Source organism: Lepisosteus oculatus, chromosome 10, assembly GCF_040954835.1.
Source record: "Lepisosteus oculatus isolate fLepOcu1 chromosome 10, fLepOcu1.hap2, whole genome shotgun sequence".
In the NCBI taxonomy this organism is placed as follows: Eukaryota; Metazoa; Chordata; class Actinopteri; order Semionotiformes; family Lepisosteidae; genus Lepisosteus; species Lepisosteus oculatus.
The window spans coordinates 25,077,191-25,100,150 of NC_090705.1; the positions used below are offsets into that span (position 1 = coordinate 25,077,191).

General features: G+C 33.6%; 1 protein-coding gene across 2 annotated transcripts in view; it reads left to right on the top strand.

The window, feature by feature from the left end:
- ikzf1 (IKAROS family zinc finger 1 (Ikaros)) overlaps positions 1 to 22,960 on the top strand; it is a 67,876-nt gene that overhangs the window by 11,474 nt on the left and 33,442 nt on the right. The window contains exons 1-2 of one of the 2 annotated variants that reach the window (XM_015357306.2): positions 15,588 to 15,840; positions 21,833 to 21,886. In XM_015357306.2, the coding sequence (XP_015212792.2) occupies positions 15,696 to 15,840; positions 21,833 to 21,886 (199 nt within the window). In that variant the 5' untranslated portion in view covers positions 15,588 to 15,695. Of the gene's footprint in view, positions 1 to 15,587; positions 15,841 to 21,832; positions 21,887 to 22,960 lie in introns of those variants that run through there. The other variant, XM_069195024.1, reaches the window with a different exon arrangement.

Sequence of the window (22,960 nt, forward strand, 5' to 3'; positions counted from 1 at the left end):
TGACTAAGTTGGTCAATTTAATTATTTGAAATTCATCTGCAGAGGTGTGTACAGAGGTTTATATAGGTAATGTTGGTCTGTTGTGAGAAACCACAACAAAGATCCAAAAAAAACACCAGACTGACACATTAATAGGATGTTTGCTGTTATAGAGAAAATGCTACATTAATAAAATGTTATAATTATATTAAGCATACAATTGTATTGAAGATAATACAATTGCCTTTTTTAATATCAGTATTCTGAGCTAAATTCTTCGCCAGTTACTTGTTGACATTCACTTGTATGTGTACTGCTGAAGCATGATTCAACCATCAGAACTACTTATTTTTGTTCCAGTTAAAGAGGATGATGTTATGCTGACAGATGTACATTTGATTTAAATCAAAGGAAATGTTTTGTACGCCTTACAACCTTACCTGAAACTTACTGTAGGAGAAAACTTCCCTTTCTTGTGCTTAAAGTGCAATTGATTGGTGTAAATTAAAGTGTCTCCTTTCACCTCTACTGGGCTGCCACACATAACTAACATTTCCAACAACACCAATTCTTGTCTTTATGATCTGTCTCTTCTGATGTAGTATGAGAAACTAGTTCTGATTTAATTTATTGTTATTTACAGTATTTTTTCAAACTCCAATATTTTTACATTTAAATAGGAGTGGAAGAACTAAACATTTACAAAGAAGTACTTTAAGTATGGATACTAGAAAGCATTTCTTTACCCAGAGTGTTGTGGAAGTATGGAACAAGCTACACAGCCATGTTGTTAAAAAAATATTCTGGAGGAGATCCTTGGATCACTCAGCTAGTACTTACCAAACAAGCTACAATATATGGGCCTACTGGCCTCCTTTGTTCTCAGGTTCTTATGTAAAATAGGACAACCTGTGAGAATGGTGTCAGCCAAGAACAGAACAATACTTAGAGGATCACCTATATGGAAATAACATCCAAGGGAACAGTCAGTTTGGATGTAGAAAAGGTAGGTGTTGTAAACTGACTTGTTAGAGTTCTTCAAACAAGCAACATTATCAATGGATAATTTGGTATATTAAGAATTTCATAAGGCTTAGGATGAAGCTCCTCTCATTATTTCACAAATTACAGTTGCTAAGGAAGGAAATGTTTGCATTCAAATTAAGAATGATAAAAAATAGAGAGTACAGGTAAATGTTCAAATTGGGATGATGTAATTCGTACCACCAGTACCACTGGGATTTGTAGTAGGACCCCTGTACCTTTATAGTTTATATAGTGAATAGTGATCTAGATTCTGTCAAGTTTTCAAATAACAAATTAGGAGGATTCACTGATACTGTAGATGCATCAAAACAAAATTCAAATTCAAATTCAAAACAATTTAGATAATATTCAAGACTGGGAAAACACCTGGTTGATTATGTTTAATGTAGACAAGCAAAGGTTTTGCATGCAAGTAGTAAAAACATACGTGGAACATGGAAATACGAAATGGAAAACCCTGAAGAAGAGGCTACTTGGAAAAAATGCTTTTAGTTTTCTACATCATTATATCATTTAGATTTTGTAGACAATGTGGATACACATTATAAAGACAATCATAATGCTAGGCTCTATAGTCAAAAGTATATAATTCAGATTGAGAGATGTTATGTTAAGATTTTATGATGCACTGGTAAGTGCTCATTAAAAATATTCAACTAATTTGATCACCACATTACAAAAATGTATTGCTGCTCTTAGATCAGTTCAGAAATTATGCATTTACTGTAAGAATTTTAAAGAATGTCTTAAAGAATGACAGGCTGAACAAACATTTGTAGTCCCTTTAACATTCTGCTATCTATAATCAATACAGGAAGAGTAATATTATGTTTTGACATGGAGAATATTGCTTTCCCAGAATTTAACATTCTGATGATATTAAAAATAAAATTTTCAATGGTTAATTAAAAATAAGGCACTTAATAGTAGCGTGACCACCAGAATTATAATAAATTACTTGCCTTTTTTGGAATGTATGGATATAATTTTAAAAAATCCAATATATGAAATCTTCCTTTAATGCTACTTATTGAATGGGTAAATAATTGCAATAATAGTCTGTCATATTATTGAATGCAATGCATTTTCGTCTTTCCAACTTCAGGGATTGGGAACTAAGTGTGGCTTTATAGTTCACAAATGTTCACAAATGTTCCTGGAGTTATTATTACAAAGTAATTGATCCACCTGCACAAATTAAAATCATCAGTCCATTTCCAAAATCAAGACTAGAAGAAGGCAATGCAGAACATACAAATGTATTTACATCTGTGAGCATGGAAAATATGAACATCAAAATACAAAACAAAACGTTTTTGAAAAATATCTAAGATTTAGGTGTGATTAATCACTAAGATTTAGGTTTCAGAATTGAACAAAATCAAAACAAAAGTTTCAATTTTCACACCTAAATTTTAGTGACAGGTATCTTCCTTTTCTTCTCACAGTATATTGCAGGTACTGATAAGGAATTAGTGAGACAGCAACCCAAGATGTTCTCTTGTAACAAGGAACAAGTAAATCTGTACAGCTAGGGATGGAGCATGCTTGTATTGTCTGCAAAAATAATGTATTTGCAAAGCAGAAATATTGGTTTCTCTAAACATATAGTTATTTTCTCTTAGGTTTGGAAACAAAATATGCAAAGAAAATAGGAACAATATTTGTGGGTCTTCTTCAGTCTGATTCACTCTGATTCTTTGCAGAAACTTCATTTAATTTCTTCACTCTTTGAGAAAAATGAAACTGTGGTATTCTATCTGTTCATTTGTGGTCCAAAGTTTATTTATGAACAGTAGTTTACAAATATATGACAATACATCAAACGATAACTCAGTATTTGAGATTTGTATACAAGAAATGCATTCATATACCATAAAAATGAGTCATTAATCTTAGCATGCATCTTGCTTCATGTGAAACTAATTGAAGGTTGAAAACAATTTGAAATTTCTTGGAAATGTGTTTGGGTTCATTGTCTTCTTGCAAAAGAAAGCTGTGACTAACCTTTCCAAATGGAATAGCTCCCCTGAAATACTTATTCTGATTTTATTTATTTTGTGAAGATAACCATCACCACTTATTTGAACAGTTATATTATTGGTTTACTGTAGCAGGTTCATTTACTATTTTAAAATGATTACTTGAAGTATTCTTGAAGTCAACAATACACTTACACAACCAATAATTAGTTTTGACAGATCTTCAGAATAACCTGGTTTTGCTTTGATTTAATTTCATATTTCATGCACACACATGAGCAAATATACAAATGTCATCTATAATTTTACTAATAAAGATGTTGTTTCTTAGAAAAAAAGTGGTGTGCTGGACTTTGTTGTGTCTATTAAGATGTTTTACAGCATTTTACATGTATTGTTCTTAATACTGAATTGTTTGAAAGGATTTCTGAAATCTAAACATTCTATTTTCTTTTTGTCTAAAATGTATTGAAATTGAAATTAAACTAGTTTTAGACAATTAAATTCTTATTGTTAGAGATGTGCTTAAAGAACTTTATTGGCATTATTTTCAAATATTTCATGTATCATTTACTTCTGTATTGACATTGACATTGATATTGTAAGGTTTCACAGCCCTAAGCTGTTGTGTTCTCCTTGTCTATCTAAATCACCCTGAAGTGAGTGATGTTCCCTCCTGTCCAGGAGAAAGGAAGTTATCTGCTAAGGGAGGTGAAGATGTGGAAACTCCCTAACTCTTTCCTGCAACCCTCAGTGCATCAGTATTTAAAAGTATTTTTTATTTTTCTAATATCCCATGACTCCAAATTTGTATGCAGCATGTTAGAAGTGTAATCCATCAATTAATACTGAAAATCACCTTCACAGATACTGTACTTTTTAACATGTATTTTGTATTCAATGAAAGCAAAATTAACCCAGATGTTCACATTAGTGTTTACCCCAGTGGACTGGATAAGTTTCAGTCTGGGTTTGCACAATATTGCCACACCAAAGTTCCTCATTAATTAAATTTGTGAAGCAATGTCTAAACTACTGGCTAGTGGTGTTGCTGGCATGGTGGATCATGTAGGTCAAGCTTTTTTACTATTTGTGGATAGGATCCCTGTTCTGAATATCACTGTAAGTTGCAGAGACATTTATTAGACCTTTCTCATTATTCTTTACTCTGAAGATGACCCAAGTGTTTGCTAAAAAATGCTTCGTAGAATTGCATTCATTTTCGATTGTCAATTCTTGTATAGAATAAAACAAATATTCAAGAGTGGTTCAACAAAATTGTTTATTTTATTTTTCCAGCACATGCTGCGAATTCATGCTAAGTCACTTGGATGAAGTTGTATCTCAATAACAGGGAAGAAGAGCAAACTCTGTTCTGAATGATTTGACTCAGTACTTTGCTGAGTCACCATGTGCATTCAGCATTCCCTCTGAATTACTTTAAAAGAGCATGCAACTAGGAGGCCTGTTCTCATCGCTGCTGCACCACAGAACAGCAGTCTTGCATCCACAAATGACACAAAAGGCGCACATCAAGTGAAATATGTAGGTGCAGAAGGCCCGAAATGAAATAATCCTCAATGTCATAAGGAAACCACAGACATATTTTCCCCAAGCTCCATTTCAATATTCTTACCCATACATACCGAAAGTGTGTTGCTTAAATAAAGATAAGGCTGCCTCCTACATGACTCAGCAATCCAAACTAAACAGCATCTCCCTAGATAATATTGCATCACATGCTTTTAAACTAGGAATTTGGGAAAAAATGGAGAAACAAACCTTTTCAGCACTTTATGACTTATATTAAGATACAGAAAGCATTCTACTGGAAACTTGATTAAAAAAATAATGAGAGAAAATATGAAAAAATGAGCCTATGTTTTAAATTAAAGTAAAGAACAGTTCATTATATATTAAAAAGCATTATAAATATTAATTCAGAAATTACATTTCTTTGCTTAAATCATTGGCTACATCATATCCTTGAGCCCACTGTTACTTATTTAAAGTATGTTGATGGTGCATTATTGTCAAACTAACATTTTTACTCTTGCATTACATTAAGTAAGGTTTACCCAAGTGGTTATTCAACAAATAGTCATGAACAAATAATCATTTGGATTACTTCAGTTCTTTGGAAATAATTATGAGGTATTAACAATTCTTATTTTGCAATTCTTAAAAAAAGTCAGTCTCTCAAAATATGCAGTAAGCATGAAATAGCTTACCATAACACCCTGGCTTTTATTTTGCCTGCAGTTGATAGATACATTTTTATGTAATTTCAGTCAAAATATGGAGAGTGTTAAAACTGTGAAATAGAATACCTTGAATATCTATCTGTAAGTATGATCACTAATGTGCCATAACCAAATATTATGCACTATGTCATCTTGCATATACTTAGATCAAAATCCAATGCATAGCAAATATCAATGAACAAGTCTCATACCTTTCCAAAATACTATCATCAGCAAATTAATTGCATGTGAGTGATGCACTTCACCCCAGTATTTATAAAATTACAAATAATTTTAGAGAGATAATTGGTTTCAGATGTAAGTGAAAAATTAACACTAAGCACCTGAAACCTGTCTTGGTATTTTATCCTGGTTATCACTCTGTCAGTGTTGTATAATGAACAGAAAAACAAAAATATCTAGAAGCATTTAAAATCTGGGAAACGCCTGAATCTGTATCACAATTAAGCAAAGAAAACAACATGTAGACATAAAGGAAAACATTACTTGGCATCTTTGTTTAATGGATGGGCTCTGCATCGGTAGTTTGCATTGCCAATGCTGTGGTGAATAAAAAAAGACCTGGAGTTAATAGGACAAGCCTACATTTTGGTGCATATGAGTCAAACCTCTCTGAGACTATCACTGGTGAGATTCTGAGAAGGGTGCCTACAGAGGTTACTCATTCGCTGAGTGGTGCAGTATGTATGTCAGCATTGAAATGTTAAAAGAAATACAGTGAAAATGCAGGATGTTTCTGAGTTCATGAGGTGTAAAACCTACAAAATCAGCATTCTATTTGTGTCATAAGTTTATTTTTCAAATAATCTTCATCCAAAGAGGGGTAAAAAATATAAATTAGGAGATAAGACATTTCCCTATGTCATATAAATGCTTTGTAAAGAAAAAGAAATGTCCATTACCTTTTCCATAAACCATGAAGTCCTGTAAAAGGTCTAGCAAAGTCAAATTTAGGGTACATGGGATTTTGATCCTTTACTTAATGGAGGGTGTGAAGTGTATAAAAATACCTTTGCCACCCAACCTTGATTAATTTGGACATAAAACATCTATGCAAACCTTTATAGTTGTTGGTGTAAAAGAGTTATGCCACAAACTGCAGACAGTTCAAAACATGTTTCCTAGAAATTAAGAATACAAAAGTGTAGTACAATACATACAACTGAGTCCAATCAGTATAAACAGATACAGTACCCTTCTTCTCATGGGCAGCTACTGTAATGGACTGCCCAGCTACTTTCCACACAATGATGTTATTTCAGCACCAGTGTGTCTAAGTACTACCCAATGCCTGTACTTGTTTAGGACTGCTACAAGAAACAATACATTCGTATATACATACAGTATGTCAAATGAACCTCGGCTAGGACTTTGGACTTTTGAACATGGCTGGCACAAAAAATGGTGAACCTGGTGAGTCTTGGGATTGATCTCTCTTCTTGTTGTACAACTACTGCCTGATGTTTTTTCCAAAAGCTGATATTTTACTTACCCTTTCAAGTCCTGCTGTCTTTCCTGTTTCTAGACAGTGTTACATAGAGTGGAGACATACACAACAGCACCATGGTGAAAAATACAATAATTTATTTTATTTTGTTTACAGGGGACCTGCAGTCCCAGTTTCTCTCATTGGTTATTATATCACCGTAACAAAATGAATTTATTGACAGTATTCCAACATTTTATGCATTCTGAATTAAGCACAAAATCATTAACTTTGTGAAAGTAGTGTATAGTTACCATGTTGTTCCAAACCCCTGGTTTTACCACAGGTGAGAGTGAGACCTCGTGAGAATTCTGTGAAGTGGCTCTTCCTGCTCAATTGTTGCCAATTGACTGATGTAATGTGATGTATTGGCAAATATGTACAGGTTGTGCAACAGACATTTCACTGCAGAAATGTTCCAAAGTGATCTGCATTCATAGTTAACAAGTATGTAGTATTTGTCAGCAAAACCATCCTGAAGTTGAGAGCAATATTTTTATTGGATTAAAGGTGAAATATTCACAAAGCTTGCTTAATTACAATGTCAACCAGAAGTTTTGTTGCCTCGCTCTGAATCACTGAGAGTGACAGCAATATGGTGCTGGGCATACCTTGAACTTTCATCTATTTTGTGATTTAAATTGGAGGTTGTTTTTTTTGTTTCAAATGCACTGTTTCAAATACTTACTCCTTCTAACCCCTAAATATAAAAAATAATATTGCAGTTCCCATTAAAGAATGAATATAATTAACATAACCTTTCTTCCAAATTATGATATGTTACATACTGTAAATTCTGTTCCCATATGTGCAACATTTCTAAATGTAGAAAATCACACAATAATGATTTTATGATCTTATGAAAACAAGGATTTTCCTTTTGAAATATACAGTCGTGTTCACTCTTCTAACGTAGTCCTCTGTGAACAATATTCCAGTAACCCAAAACAAAAATGTCAACATCTACAGTATCTGCAGCACTGCTTGCTCAGCACCACATCCAAACGACAAATTCATATCTAAGTTATATTTAGCACACATGATTATAAAAGTTAATATGAGAGTTTGAAATCAGGGGTGTGATTTCAAGGTAATTTCTTAGGGACTCTGGTATCCGTGGTGTTTTTGTTCCAACTTGAGTAGTCAATTAAACAATTAACCTACTTTCTTTGACATACAGTATGCAGACTAAAATACTGTAAACTTTTACAGTTTATTACTCAAAAAGTGCATTAAGTTATTAAAGTTAAATGTTGTTAAATTATTAGAGCTACTATGTATTATACATATGTAGCCACTATTAGAGCTCAGGGGGGAGAAATGACCAGAGGATACCAGGCCGTCCTGGAACTGGGTCTGACAACCCTGTTTTAAATTATCTGATACAATCTTCCATGTCAACCAAAAATGCTTATTACCTTGGTTTCCCAAATTCATTTCTAGGACATGGGCACTTAAAACACTAAGCTTTCCATTCCATCCCATTGCAGGTCTTTGGTAAAACTGGATGGTTTTGTAATTATATTAATAATTACTTAATAAAACATCTTCCAAATTGTGTGTCCTAATTGAATCAGTTGCAAGGACTGATGTTGGACTTTTCCTGATTTAATGTTAATTAGTGCATTACACTTAAATGTAAAAATATGCACTTTGACAAAAAATAGAAAGGGACACATACTCTCTGCCAAGATTACATATCTTGGTATTTTTATATTTAAAAACCCAAGGTAACAAGAGTGTGAACTTTGCTGTGAAAATCTAGTATCAGGCAAACATGCATACTAAAAACATAAGACAATCATAAACAACATACAGTAAAGGTCACCAGTTACAAATTTGTTTTTAATAGCAATGTGATCTGACTTTGGAAACTACTCATACCTAAAATGAAGGGGCGACTTTTCATTTTCTTGTTTGTTTTGAATGAACATTCAAAGTTCTGAAGTTGCAACTTATTCTCCTACATTTCTCTAAATCATGCCAAATCTTTACATTAAAGTGCACCAGCTTTTTATAATGACTTGGAAGCCAAATGATTAATCTAAAATAAGGGATGGGAAAAGTTTATTTGAATCTGAACTATGATTTGCAAAAGTAAGAAATATACTATATAACACATTGTTGCTTTCTTTACACCCATCAATGTAGAATATGTTCTGTTTTATTGGAACTAATAATCATCTTAATTTTATCATTATGGTCCCTACTCCAGCAGAGAAGTAGGATCATGCCTTCTTTTTCCAAAAATAAGAGACATGTCAGACAAATGCTTTTCCACTTGGTGTACATTCCAGTCTGCCTACAGCAGAGTTCACATTGAGTGGAGTGATACACTGGAAATACTGACATCTCACACTATCCTGGTTGACCACTGGGCTTATTCATGCAAGCTAAGGATATTTTAATCTGCTACCCAGTGGGCAAAAGACGTATAATATACGTCTATTAAACGCATACCTTAGACGTCTAAATGTGGTCTACAATTCGTCTAGAATGAAATTCTAATATACGTCTAAAGTTATACGTCAATTATACGTCTATGTTTAGACGTTCATTATACATAAATGGTTGGAGTTCTATTATACGTATAAATTTAGAGGACTATTATACATATATGGTTGGAGTTCCGGATAACTTTAGAGGTCTATTATACGGATAACTTTAGAGGACTATTATACGTATATGGTTAGAGGTCTATTATACGTATAACTTTAGAGGTCTATTATACGTATAACTTTAGAGGTCTATTATACGTATATGGTTAGAGGTCTATTATACGGATAACATTAGAGGTCTATTATACGTATATGGGTAGAGGTCTATTATACGTATATGGGTAGAGGTCTATTATACATCAAAGATAGATTTTATAGGTGTAGAAACAAGTAAAGCAAGCCAATGATTAGGTTTAGAAATTTATTCTGAAAATACACATTCACACCTGAAACATATGTATTTCAAATTATACATTGTATACAATCAATCAACAATCAACATATGGGCAATAATCATAAAAAACACAACTAGTCTTAAACTTCAGCTACAAATTCTGGTAACATAGCAATATACAGTATAGTAATGACAAACACAAAACTAATTACATTAACACACTAACTCAAAACCACATTTTGATTCAAATATACATTAAGACGATTTTTGTCCACTATTTGCAAACCCTGTCTAATTGTCCTAACAGTTAGAACCAAAAACCTATTATTTTCAGAGTCCAGATCTCCTGGCCCCCTGCCTTGCATATGCAACTAGGAGTATACGGCACTCTGCACAGTGTACGAAGTAAATTATTTTCGCAGTAATTAATTTATTATATTTACTATATTTATTATACACGTGTAAATTAATTACTGCGAAAATAATTTACTTCGTGCACTGTGCAGAGTGCCGTATACTCCTAGTTGCGGCACACACGATACATACAGTAAAAAGCCTCAGGCACTGTGTTAGACGTGTTTTCGACGTTATATATGCGTTTATTCATGTCGTCGATTTTACGGTTGCAATTCGACGTTGATTATACGTCGAGGCGACGTATATATACGTATAGCCGTATTTTCGCCGTAAATATACGTATATTCGACGAATCAATGCCCACTGGGTAGCAACTAATCATCACGGTCAATACTCAGTAAACTATGCATGTTTATTGACACAATGTGCAGTAGTCCTAGTTCAAACTATAGCGCACAAAATGCTCTCTAAAGAAAATGCTTTTCTTGTCGCACCACTAAGGATCACCAGCTCTTATTTTACATAAAGATCTGAAATATACAAATCATTTCTCAGTGTTGCAAATCATTTCCACCTTATTGCATTTTTTGTGTTTTATCCTTATCTGTCTAATCTGATAATTAACATACTGTACCAAGTAAACTATGGACTGAACCCCAAACTGAACTGGAGACCAAAAATGTCAAAGGAGACTTCTGTAAGACAACAAGATGCAATCACTGTTGAAGAGGAGCAAGATGGAAGAGGAAAGCAATAGACAGAAGTTTGTGAAAGAATCAACAAAGCGTGATTTTGTGAATTGAAGATCCTGAAATGAAGCAGATAATCTTCTGGGTTTCAAAATGCTACAAAAAGAGGGGTGTGTCCTCTGGTTTGTGTTTCTCTGTGAATTCTTGAGAGATCCATTGGATTTACTGTTTCTTTATCTTGAATATTTGACTCAGGATCCCTCATGGTGTTATCTGTTCAAGAATGAAATCATTCAGATTTTTTAGCCCGTCAGTGTAGGACATTCTTTTGAGCCTGGATACAGTATGTGTCTGGTGCTCTTCTGTGGGATGATTCATATGCAACTACATATTTTTTGTAATCTAGTATAACTACATAATATATTGTAATCTGCAATGGACTGGCATCCCTACCTGCCTGGTATTGAGGGGTGTATCCTGCCTTGCTGTGTAGGCTCCAGCTCCACTGTGACCCTGTATCAGATAAAGCAGTTATAAAACGGATGAATGGGTAAAACAGTAGTCATGATTAATTAAGTGTGAGTGTTTGGACAATTTTACTTCTTTGGAGTTTGTTTTACAAAATTTGTACATTTGTTTTATTGATGGCAGATTTTTTAAGTAATGAATTTAAAATTAGTTTTCAATCGAAATCAAACATTTTCAGAATTTCAATTTAATTCTTTGTTAAGTATTAGTAAGCCAAAGTTCTTTATTATACAGTATATCTGGTGGTCACAGGATTTTGAGCTCCTTCAACAATATGAAATAAAGTCATAGTGGTAAATACTGTATATCCAGCATCACAAAACACTGTTCAAATATTTTGCATCTCGCTCAGAAGATAGTTTTGCAATTAAAAGAACAGGTTAAATAAAATCAATTTAATCTGGGTTTAAAAGATCTATTCTACCTCATCTGTATTGTTATCACAACATTGTCTGTGTGGAAAATGTGACAGGCTTCATATTTAGGTACTTAAAAAGGCAGATTAAAGTGTGTTTTTCAAAGTCTTTTGTGCATCTGAAAAATTTGCTCATCCATTTTCCAAATGTATATGTATAAAGTTCTAGGTGTAAATCAAGCGAGATACATCGTAAATATGGAAACGTGAAATCGACTTGTTATTTCTTAAACTTCTGGAAAATGTGCTGGGGTTCATTTCCATTTATAAAAAAAAACAGAGCCAATTTAGTACAGGTGCAAAAATATTTTAAACACATCCTGTCACTTGTTGTTCTGTGTGTGTTTTTAAATATTTCTTTAAATTGTATTCTAAATCTTGAATTGTCCCTTCAAATCTGATCGATTTTATATGGTAATACATTAAAAGTACATTGGGTTAGATATTTTATATATTGTATTTCTTACCAGTGTATACTGTATATGACTTGCATAGCTTGCAATGTGATTCAAGACACTAGTTGTTTACAGTATTAAATCGATTTTTAATATAAAGATAGAAAAAAATTTACATATAATTAAATTTTAGTTACAGCAGTCCTTAATGAAGTTATATTTTACAATAAGGACTATGTTTTGATAAAAATGTGAATGCACAGTAGATATGTATGTATATAAATATATACATGGTCATATATTCATTATGGAGTGTAGATGGAATATACATGTACAGTATATATCCCTTTCTATATATATATCCATATATACTGTATATCTATCCCTTTCCATATACACTGTATAAGAGAGATGAGATCTTATCTTTCTTATATTTATGTCAAGGGATATATGGAAAAAATAAACCTTAATGTAAAAGAACATGTTTCAGAAATGTATAATGTATAGTTTTAGTGAATGTCATGATACCTTTATCTAAATTTCAAGATTGTTTTTCATTTTAGAATAATTTAAATATGTTTATTAATATAAATAATTGGAAAAGTTTATTACAGAATGATCTATAAAAAATACAACTTACCAGTAATTTATTAGCTGCGTGTGCCTTTTCGACTATTCTTAAAGGGTTCTTGTAGAATAGTTTGGTTTGCTGCAAATGGGTTAATGGAAAATCTTACCATTGAATATTCCACAAAAACAATATTAGATTTAAAATAAATTTCCATTCTATGGCAGTCTATTCTGTTTGTAGTTATCACAAAAGAACCGATTTGTTAAATTCCCATTGGTCATCCAATAATTCAATAGCTGCATATACAGTACAGTATAATTCTCCAGCCTATGTTAAATCAATAACATTTGTTAAAGGTTGCCATGAAACATGAAGACAACAATGTTTTATTAATATATTTTTAGATATTTGTCTAAGGAAAAATACATTTCGTCATTAATGTATCACCTTTGCTCAAATTAAAAACACTAACATAGTAACTCTTTTTATTTTCCATTTGACAAATAATTACAAAGGCAATTTCTACATAGCTGTAAATGGACCCAAGATCTTGGTGTCCAATGGAATAGTCTGACAATCAGTGTTGATTTAAGGACAGTATACAGTTGTCATTAAAGTTGACACTTTGTCAAGAAATGGATGGATGAGATTGTCTTGGCAATTAGCTACAGTACTTACTGCAAAACCATCTTAATGGGCCAAATAGCCTCCTTTGTGACTTTTCTTATGTAATTCTTATGTAAACATTACTTGGTATAGTACAGGCAACCATTTTCTAAAAGTACCAGAGAATGATTCAACACAAAACATGTTCAGACATTCGCTAAAACATTCTTCCTGTACTAAATAAAATAAATCCTTGGATTTCATCCTGGGTCACTTTGTGTCTTTCATACTTTCCACTTCAGTCTGGACTTATGAATTAAAATGCAACTGATGTTCAGCTACTGTATGGTTTTAATCTCTCACATCCCTTCAATGACTGCTGATAGTCAGAAAATCAATACCTATGACTCACTAAAAAGAATCACAGATAAAATGCTTATATCTAAAGAAAATGTAGTAATATCAAATAAAGAACATACTGTATAATCGTCTTTGTATAAAAGTCTATGAATGGGATGGGATGAATGGAATAGTATGATACAGTACTAACAGTTTGGTAGGTAGGTACTCATTTAAACTGATTTCAGTGGCACAAAATGGCTGCAAATTCCAGGTGCTGATTTTTCACATACACTGTAAATGGATAACACACTCCCTTAAAAATATATTCAGATAAAGGTTAAAGTTCAGGATGCTGATATTCCTGTATGTGTCCTATTATACCATATGTGCAGTAGAAATCGTAATCGTAATATAACAGTATTTATAGTAATGTTAATATAAATTGGCCGGGCTCCTATTAGTTATTTTGGATGAGAATTTGTTCCTATCCACTTAAAATGGAATAAAAAATTAAAGATTGTGGAACTTATTTCAGTGTGCTGTGGGAATATCCTCTGTCCAGGGAGTGGCATTCACATACTTGTGTTGGAAAGTATTATCCTACAATATCATATCATTGATAATTTTGTTCGCCAATCTTTCTATGTATTGTTTATCATCAAGCAGCTTTACAGAGATGGAAATGATCTGCGTTAGAAAGATCCATCAGTTGCAAGCAATATTAAGAATGATTAAATTACTATACAAGCATACAATAATGGGAGGATCACACAAATGTAGATGAATGTGTTGGGACCTCATATTTGAAATAAGTTTTTATGGATACATTTAGTGTTACTTACAGTATATGGTTTACTAACTTATATGGAGAATCAGCAGATTTAAACAACCTGAGTAACTTATAGTTTTCCACAGAGTGAAAAAACTCCACAAATACAGTACAACAGAGCACATGTTGTTCAGCAACATAAATTCATCACAATTTTTAGATATTTTGTAACTGCTGTTTTAAAGCCCGTTACATGCACTTTTTTATAATTAAAACCTTATAAATTCCATCTAAGTAATTTAAGAAGTTTATTTAGCAGTTATTCAGATGTACTGTTGAGTGAACAGTAACACTTTCAAATAATGGCTGTAAATTCCTAGTGTATTTTCACTGAATGTTGCAGAAATAATACCTCAATATCTCAAGCACTGTTGATTAGATGACTAACAGCTCAAACTTTATAATGAATGCTCATTGCATTTTCATTTTTTTTAATTTCTGCCAGATCAACTAATTTAAGATACAGCACCAGTTTATAGATAACATATATTTAACATATTTCAAACAGCCACCAGGGTTTTAAAAAGGAAATTTCAGATATTACCACACTGTAGAAATTATGTATGCATTTCATATCAAACAGGCACATACTGTACTGTACATACAGTATTCATTTACTGAACTACTGTACCTCTTTATAATATTGTAGTAAGTATTTAAATGTCCACCCTAATTATGGTTTTCAATGTTGTTCTTTATAATCATACATCAAATAAGCAAAACTAAAAACGTATTCCAAAAGTGAATCGTGTTCTGTATAGCAATATCAAGACTTAACAATAAAAATGTCTAACATTCTATTCTTATAAAGGTATGTGTATATTGTAGCATTAACATTTAAAATCTGTTTAAATGTATGACTTAGCCTATTAAACTCTCTACATTCCAAGGCAAGATCAGATCTATAGAAAATTGACCCAAAGTCCTTAGGAAATGGGAAAAAATGTCGATCCAAGACTAGTTTTACTTTGATAAAAAGGTCAAACTCAAGTGCTCTTGTTTTACCGCTGTGAGAAGCACTTTAGGAATATAAATATACTAAGAACTTCAATACAGGTGAAAACCAAAAATCCTGGTATTCAGTAAGTGGTGGACCACCCCTCCTTCCCTCAAAAATAAATAATTAATGGTCCAGTCTCCCCGCTTGCTGCATGTCCTCTCATGCATGACTGCCAGTGATGGTCTACTGGGTGTCATCTTTTATTGGCACGACACAAAGCATGTGCCAAGGGCTGCTGCTTCGATTCTCTGAAGAAACCCGGGCTCTGGATAAAAGCTTGCAAAATGCCTAGTACGAGTGCAGAAACTCAGCAATGTTAGGTTGGAACGAGGAAGTGGAGTGGAGAGGGGAGGGACCGAGGGCAGAGTTCCATAGTGCAGCCGCTGCGCTGAGAACAGCGGCACATGGAGTGGGGGAGAGTTGGAAGAGCTTCATATTGCAAACTCAAGGAATAGCAGGTATAGTAACATTCCTGATGCTTTTAAGCTAATTGAGCGACTGGAAGTGGATTTAAACTAGAGCTAAGTAACTTTTTTTTTCTGAAACAGCGACACTGCTGCCTCGTAAAGCTAAAGACTGAGAGGTCCCGAAAGTCAAAGCAGGTGCACAAATGGGACTTCTATCCATGTGAGATAAGAAGTCTCACAGAGACCTCGAGCGACACGTTTCGTCTAATAGACTGAAGTGGTGTTTATTTTTTTCTTTAGTTTTATTTTCGATAAATACGTACACCATCGATAAATGTATGCATACAGCAATATTTTTAGCAAAGAAACATCGGTTATCTCTCCTTTTGGACTAAGGAATTCTTTCCTCATGTTCATTCCAAAGGGACTATTTGGAGGAGAAATACAATTTTTAATACTGTATCATAATCCATGCGATCAATCCTATATTTAATAATCACGGTAAAATGAAATTATTATTTTAAAATGGTCAAATACCATAAAAAGCCGAAATTGGTTTTAATTTGTAATTGGTAATGGAAAGACACCTGTTGAAGCCTTGGGCTTCCAGCTTCTCTGTACAGGACGCTGTTTTCTTGTAAATGTCTATTTAGTAAAAACGAAGCGAAAATTCTCAGAACATCAAGCCGTCCGATGGAGACGTTTTCTGCGATGCTCTAAGTTTTGCAGCAAGTGAATGCTGTCTTGAAAGACATTTTTTAGAACTTTACAAAACAGGAAAGACAGATCGATGTGCCACACTCTCAGACAGATAAGGGGGTGGCTCAGAAAACATTCATATGAACATATAAAACATAAATACAAATATATACAGTTGGAAAACTCTGGGAGTTGGGTGACCTGAAAAAGGAACAACACAAAGTTAATTTAGGGAAGTATTTTTTTTTCAAAACTGTTAACATTTTATTTAAGGACCCAAACTATATTTGATTACATTTCCTATTTCTTGTAATCAGTTAAACACCAGCTTAACCTCTAAATAATCACTTGAATATATGCATTATTGTATTCTCCCTTAAACATTGTAGAATTAAGTATTTACTTAAAGAAGTGGGATTTGTAGTTTGATAAACCTTTTAAGTTGAATTAACAGAAGGAGATGAGCAGAAATGGAGAATTGCATAAAATTTAATAGGTATAGCTTTAACTGACGGATACAATTGATGCTTTAGCGATAGTAGATTCCACATAGGCAGCACGTGTAGTTTACAGATTGGAAAAAGGTTAGAAAGTTTTAGTCGTGATCTAAAACTTGATGTCTTTTTTAGTACAGTTGGCTGCCACAAAATGCATGCAGAACAATGTATTAAATTCCTGAATACAAACACTACCATACTACTACTAATAATAATAATTATTATTATATAAACAACCATCTGGTTTCCATAAACTTAATCTAAAATTCCGCTTTATTTTGGCTGCGTTTTAATCATTAAGAACTTACGGCGGGGGCAATATGCTTGTGGACATTTTGAGTCAGTGTTCAATTGATAGGATTTGTGGGCAGTTTTCAGTAAACAGGTTTTCTTCAAAGACCTTTTTCAGGGTTTAATAGATCCAATGTTTCTGAAGAGAACACCGACGCACTGTTTTAAGACTCCATTTGCCATTCCTCGCAATCTATCAAATCCTGCCCTTTTAATAAATGTAATATATGTTGTGTCTTAATTATGTTTTTAGATACGTTTTAACTGGATAATACAGTTAAGTGATAAAACATTAAAGACGATTTACAGTATATGTTTTGGCTGCAGATTATGGAATAAAATATCTTGCACAGTCAGTAAAAGTATTGTGAGATTGTGCATATTACTGTACATTTTAATAATAAACTCCTTAAAACACATTGGTATTTTCGGCTGTTTCTGTTAGGTATACAGACCTCTCAGGCCCTAAATGTTGTAAATCAATCTTGAGTACATGGCAATATCAAGAAATGTGTTGTGTTTGTGCCCTGAGAACAGTGTATCATATCCAGATATTTTTGAAACTTTACACACACACAGATACACACATATGACTCTGAAACAATCATATGGCTCAGGATACTTCTAAAGGATTTAATCTCTTATAGAAATGTTGAACATTTTTTTCTTAAGAATGTGTTATACACATCACAGTCTTGAGAAAATGCCTGAATGCATTGTCTGATGATTAGATGTCTGAAAGCATGATGCTACTGTGAGTGGTTTCACTTTATATTTTTTATTTCTGTTTTTTGAGCTTTGCTTTAAAATGAAGTCTACATCCCTGAAAGTCACTGAACAATACTGAACCATACCTTGTGTCTCATATAATGGGTTGCCCAATTTGTGCTATTACTTATCATAGAGTATTTCTTCTGAAATCCTAAATACTAGTGTAGCAGTAAATGCCAAAATTAACTTTACCAAAGCATACAATTGCATGTCATTCTGCCTCATGTTTTAAAACCACCAAATATCAAAATATGTGTTGATCATTTTGAATACTATTTTATGTCCAGCAAAAATAAAGATACATTACTGTAAGGAAAATAAGTTATCACAGTTAGAAAAGTGTAAAAACAACATTTGTTGTTTACAAATTACATTTTTAAACATTAAAACGAAACAGATTTTGTTATTTTCAATTTACAGATTACACATTATAATATATATACGCAGAATTACTTGTGTAATGCGAAATGTGAAGTGCAGATGTGTTTCTGTTATTAAAATGTGTCTGTGCTAAAATACCCTTATAAAAATGTTTCCACTCAGCATCAGAGTTTGGTGAGGTGTGCCGGATGCCAATAGGCCCTCTAAAGGAAAACCCCTGTTTAAAAGCCTCACATTTCCACTACTCTTCAACCTATCCCTTAAGCATGTGTTCTGAAGCATACTGGTATAAAACCATTAAGAAAAATGAACAAAAGTTATGTAAATCACTACCCACAATAAAATATACAGAAAGTCATACTTAAAGCTCCATTACATCTGCTTTAAGTACAGCTGTAAAACATTAATAGTCCTATAGTTAATATATCAACACTTTTCATATCTGAACAATGGATAGTTTCATATATGCATATACTGTACATGTTTTAATTCTGAAGTACTTTTATCAAGGGTGCATTGATTTTGAGTGTTGCATACATCTGTGCTCCACAATATGTCATTTAAAAAAAATGTTTTGTCACCTTGTATGGACAGTCGATTTTACAATACAAAACAAGATCATCTGTTTCGACCGTTACTTTTTATTTATTTTTCAGTAAATTAATGACATAATGCTTTTTGTTCTGTTTAACTGGGACTACACGTATGTAAAGTCTGAAACCATAGTTACAAAGATCAGAAATGTGAAGTTGAAAAATGAGATAAAATTATATACATCTTAAATACATTATCGCATTACTGATTCCAGCACTAGATGTCTTGAGAAAAGGGTTTGTAGTGTTTTTTAACGTTTATGTTTTAGGAAATTGAAATAAAGCAGTCAAGGAAGGCTAACAGTGAAATGTTTGTAGCATTATATTTTGCAGTTTTATAGATCTGATAATCTATACAATAAGTGTCGATTTGTATGTTTTGTGGATTTCTGTGGCTCCACGTTGTACAGGGAGAACACTTTGCTGCAAAGTCTATGTTTTTCTTTTGTTTTTCTGGTTTCTGTTAAACGGTAGAGCTGTTTACCCTCACTCCACCCTGCGTCTCTTCTCACCCCACTCCAGCTCCTTCGATCACAGCCCAGTAGGTGGGACAGGAGAAGTTGCTAGTTAACCCACAGCCCTCTTCCTGTCTCTTTCTGCTTTTTATACAGCTCTGAACCTTAGTTCAGTGTCTCTGGTTTTCCTGCCTAACGGGAATTCCCCATGTTTCATTACCGTCCCATACTTTTCTTTAAAAACACCCCAAGTTTTAAACAATCCAAATGTATCCAAAATCCATAGCTTATAGCTACATTTATAATGGTATTATATAGGTGATAATAGATCAAGTGTTTTCTTATAAAAGGAACAGGGTAATAGTTAATAGTGTTAAGTGACATTTATTGTGAGAAAGGCTAAAAATCTAGAAATGTTAGAATCTGACTATTTTTTCAGGTGATGCAAAACTGGTCTATCCATCTGTTCAATGTTATTTGTCATTTATGATCTGGTGCAGCCCCTAAAAGGGAAGTAGTCCCTTTTGTACACCTCTTATAACAGTTAAGATCTATTGTACTTGACAATTAAGATAGATTTTAATTGACAAAAATATTGTTTGTCTCAAACAACAAGACCAAAATAATAAATAAGAGAGTGAGTCTTGTGCTGATCTCTTTGAACTGACAACCAACTATCATCTTTTTCTTACTATTCAGCTAACATCCTCCATTTAAAAAGAAACAGATCTAATCGAAAACTGTCACATTTCTGTCCAAAGTACTGTATATTCAAAATGTTATCAGGGTGAAAAAGAAAGGTATATTTATCTGTGTGATGTGTTGAACATGGATTGCCAATGGAATCTGATGGTAAAGGAGTATGCATTCAAATGATTCAAATGTGAAGCTAAGACTTAAGAGACCTGAGGTGTGAGCCTTAACAAGCACACCTAAATTTTTCCATTCTGTTTAAGTTGAGATATTTAGTTAGTGCCCCCTCCTTTTTCCCTCCCTTTCATATGTGCCCATGCATCTTTCACTTCTTCTTCCCTCTGTAAATTAGGCTATAGAGGATGACACTGTCACATGGCTCTAGCTGTCAAGAAGCAGCATGAAACAAGTCTATATACAGATCTGAAAGTGTTAAACTTTATCAAAAGTCAAGATTTCACCTTGAGAATTAAGGTGAAATTGCATGGAAATAGGAAATGGAAATTATGGTTTTCTTCTTAGCAACCCCATCTCCCCTTTTTCATACCAGCTGAGCAGGTAAAGTGGTCTGCTCTCCCTGACCTCATAATTCCATAATGAGACAGAAACAGAAAGCACACATATGTACACATACAGTACAAATACACAAAAAGTTTTCCTCTATGTATAATGCTTCAGCACCGCTAACCTTCATCCTCCCTCATGGTTCCCTGGTGTTTGTGGTTTAACTTCTAAAGTTACCCTTCTGAACATTATGTGTTGCAACAGAAGGGGCAGCCGCTTCCCACTATTTGTTCCAAATCTGTGGAGCCATCTGTCAGCAAAACAGGAAGGCCTAGGTTCCCCTTCTCTCCTGGGCTTGTTTCGCTATTTTAGGGAGCTTCACTTCTCCCTGCGTGGCACGGGGAGCTGGGCAAGTTCTCTACCAGGGACTTCTTGAAGTGGCGGTCGAGGGCTTGGAGCTGCTGTTGTGCCCATCTGCCACATGCTTGAGGTGTATTTATTATTAATGGAGGCAGCACACACTGGTGACTGCTCAGATATGCAGTCCTGCTTGGCTGAATGAGATGTTCTTCAGTAAATTGCTTCTTCTGCTACTTCTTCATCTTCTTCTCCCTCTTCTTCTTGTGCTTCTTTATCTAGCCAATCTCTGTCTTTTTGCTTCCTTTTTTTCTTTCCTTTTGATTGCCAACTATAGTGAGTGTGTCACAGCACGGACTCCAAAGTTCATCGATGCATGTTCAGTAAATTAGAAATAACATGACTATGGATCAGCTGGGGAATGAATGCTGGTGTCTGCGGTGACCTGGGGCCATTTAATTTTCTGCTTAATTTTGCGGCAGTCAGTTTGCATTTTTGGATTATTACGCAGTAGGAAATTAACAATAAATAACAAATGTGGTCTGAAATCCATTCCCACCACCCTCCCTCTACCCTACTGTCAGCAACACGCCCTCCATCAGCCTTGTAATGAAATTTCTGTAATTCTTTTTAAAGCGTATTTTAAAGGATTGCAGTTTCTGCCAATCAGCTGACAGGGATGCTGCAGAGGTTAGGAAATGGTAAAGGAAAAGGGCATTGCACTTAATAAGCAGTGTTGTCTTTACATTATTGCATTGCACCCTTGATTTGATTAAAGCAGATACAATCTCTTTTCCCCTAGAATACCTGCAAAGAATGGAGACAGAGGAGGCTCAAGACATGTCCCATGTTTCAGGTGAGACCTTTTATACATCAAGTAGACACATCCACTGAGAGAGCTCTTCGTCTATTACTTAATGCCTTAGTCTGTCACTTGAGTATCAGGACCTTAAGAAGGCATTTGGTTAAGTTAATAACATATTCATTTACCTTTAGCAAATGCATGAAAAACCAACTGTTCCAACAGCTACAGTATTCTTGCCTTATCAAAACATTGAATACAGTACATATTTAAAATAAGGTCAGTCAAAAACATATTGTGTTTATTGAGTTAGTGTGGTTTGCCAGTCCAGTGTAACAGTGTAACAGGTCTATCAGTTTGCAGAAACTTCGTTATTTGAAGAACGTTGTAGTATTAAAGTGAAGAATTGAAGTATTGCAGTATATGCAACCTGTCCATTGTCATGAACTGCATAACACAAAATGCATGTTATCTCCAATGAGGTTTTGAATGTTTTTGATTGTTTTTGTAATATTTACAAAATGCAATAGTGTATCTTGTGTTTTGTTTCATTTGCAGAAATTTATAAATGTATATGTACTGTATATTTATATAAATGTTGATAGATTTTACAAATAAAACTGATTTGTGATTAATTGTTTGTGTAATGGAAACATTTGAATAAATGAAAATAGTTTTTTTATCACTTTTCACATGTACACTGTTCTGGCTTACAAAGTGCAATATGTGTCAAAGCAAAGCTAAAGGTATAAACAGAAGAAAGAAGTGGTGCTCACAAAGCAGAAGGAGAGACAAAAAGAGAAGACCACAAAAGTTACTCTGTATATCCTGCACTGTACAGCTGGATCAGACAGATTACTTTTAATAATTAATTAAAAGTATCACTTTTCTTGGAAGAATGTCTTCTTCAGAATAAGAAAGAAAAAGTTCACAATCAGCTTAAATCCAGGTTGCATAGTAAATTGTATGTAACTGGGGATAACAAGATCATTAACGACTCATTAATGATGAATAATTATAGTAGCCAACATAATGTGCCTCCTCACCATTGGGTTGAATATTTTAGTCCAAAGGGGAAGGTGCCACCTACTGGTCCACAAAAGCCTTTTCCAACAGCAACCCAGCCTT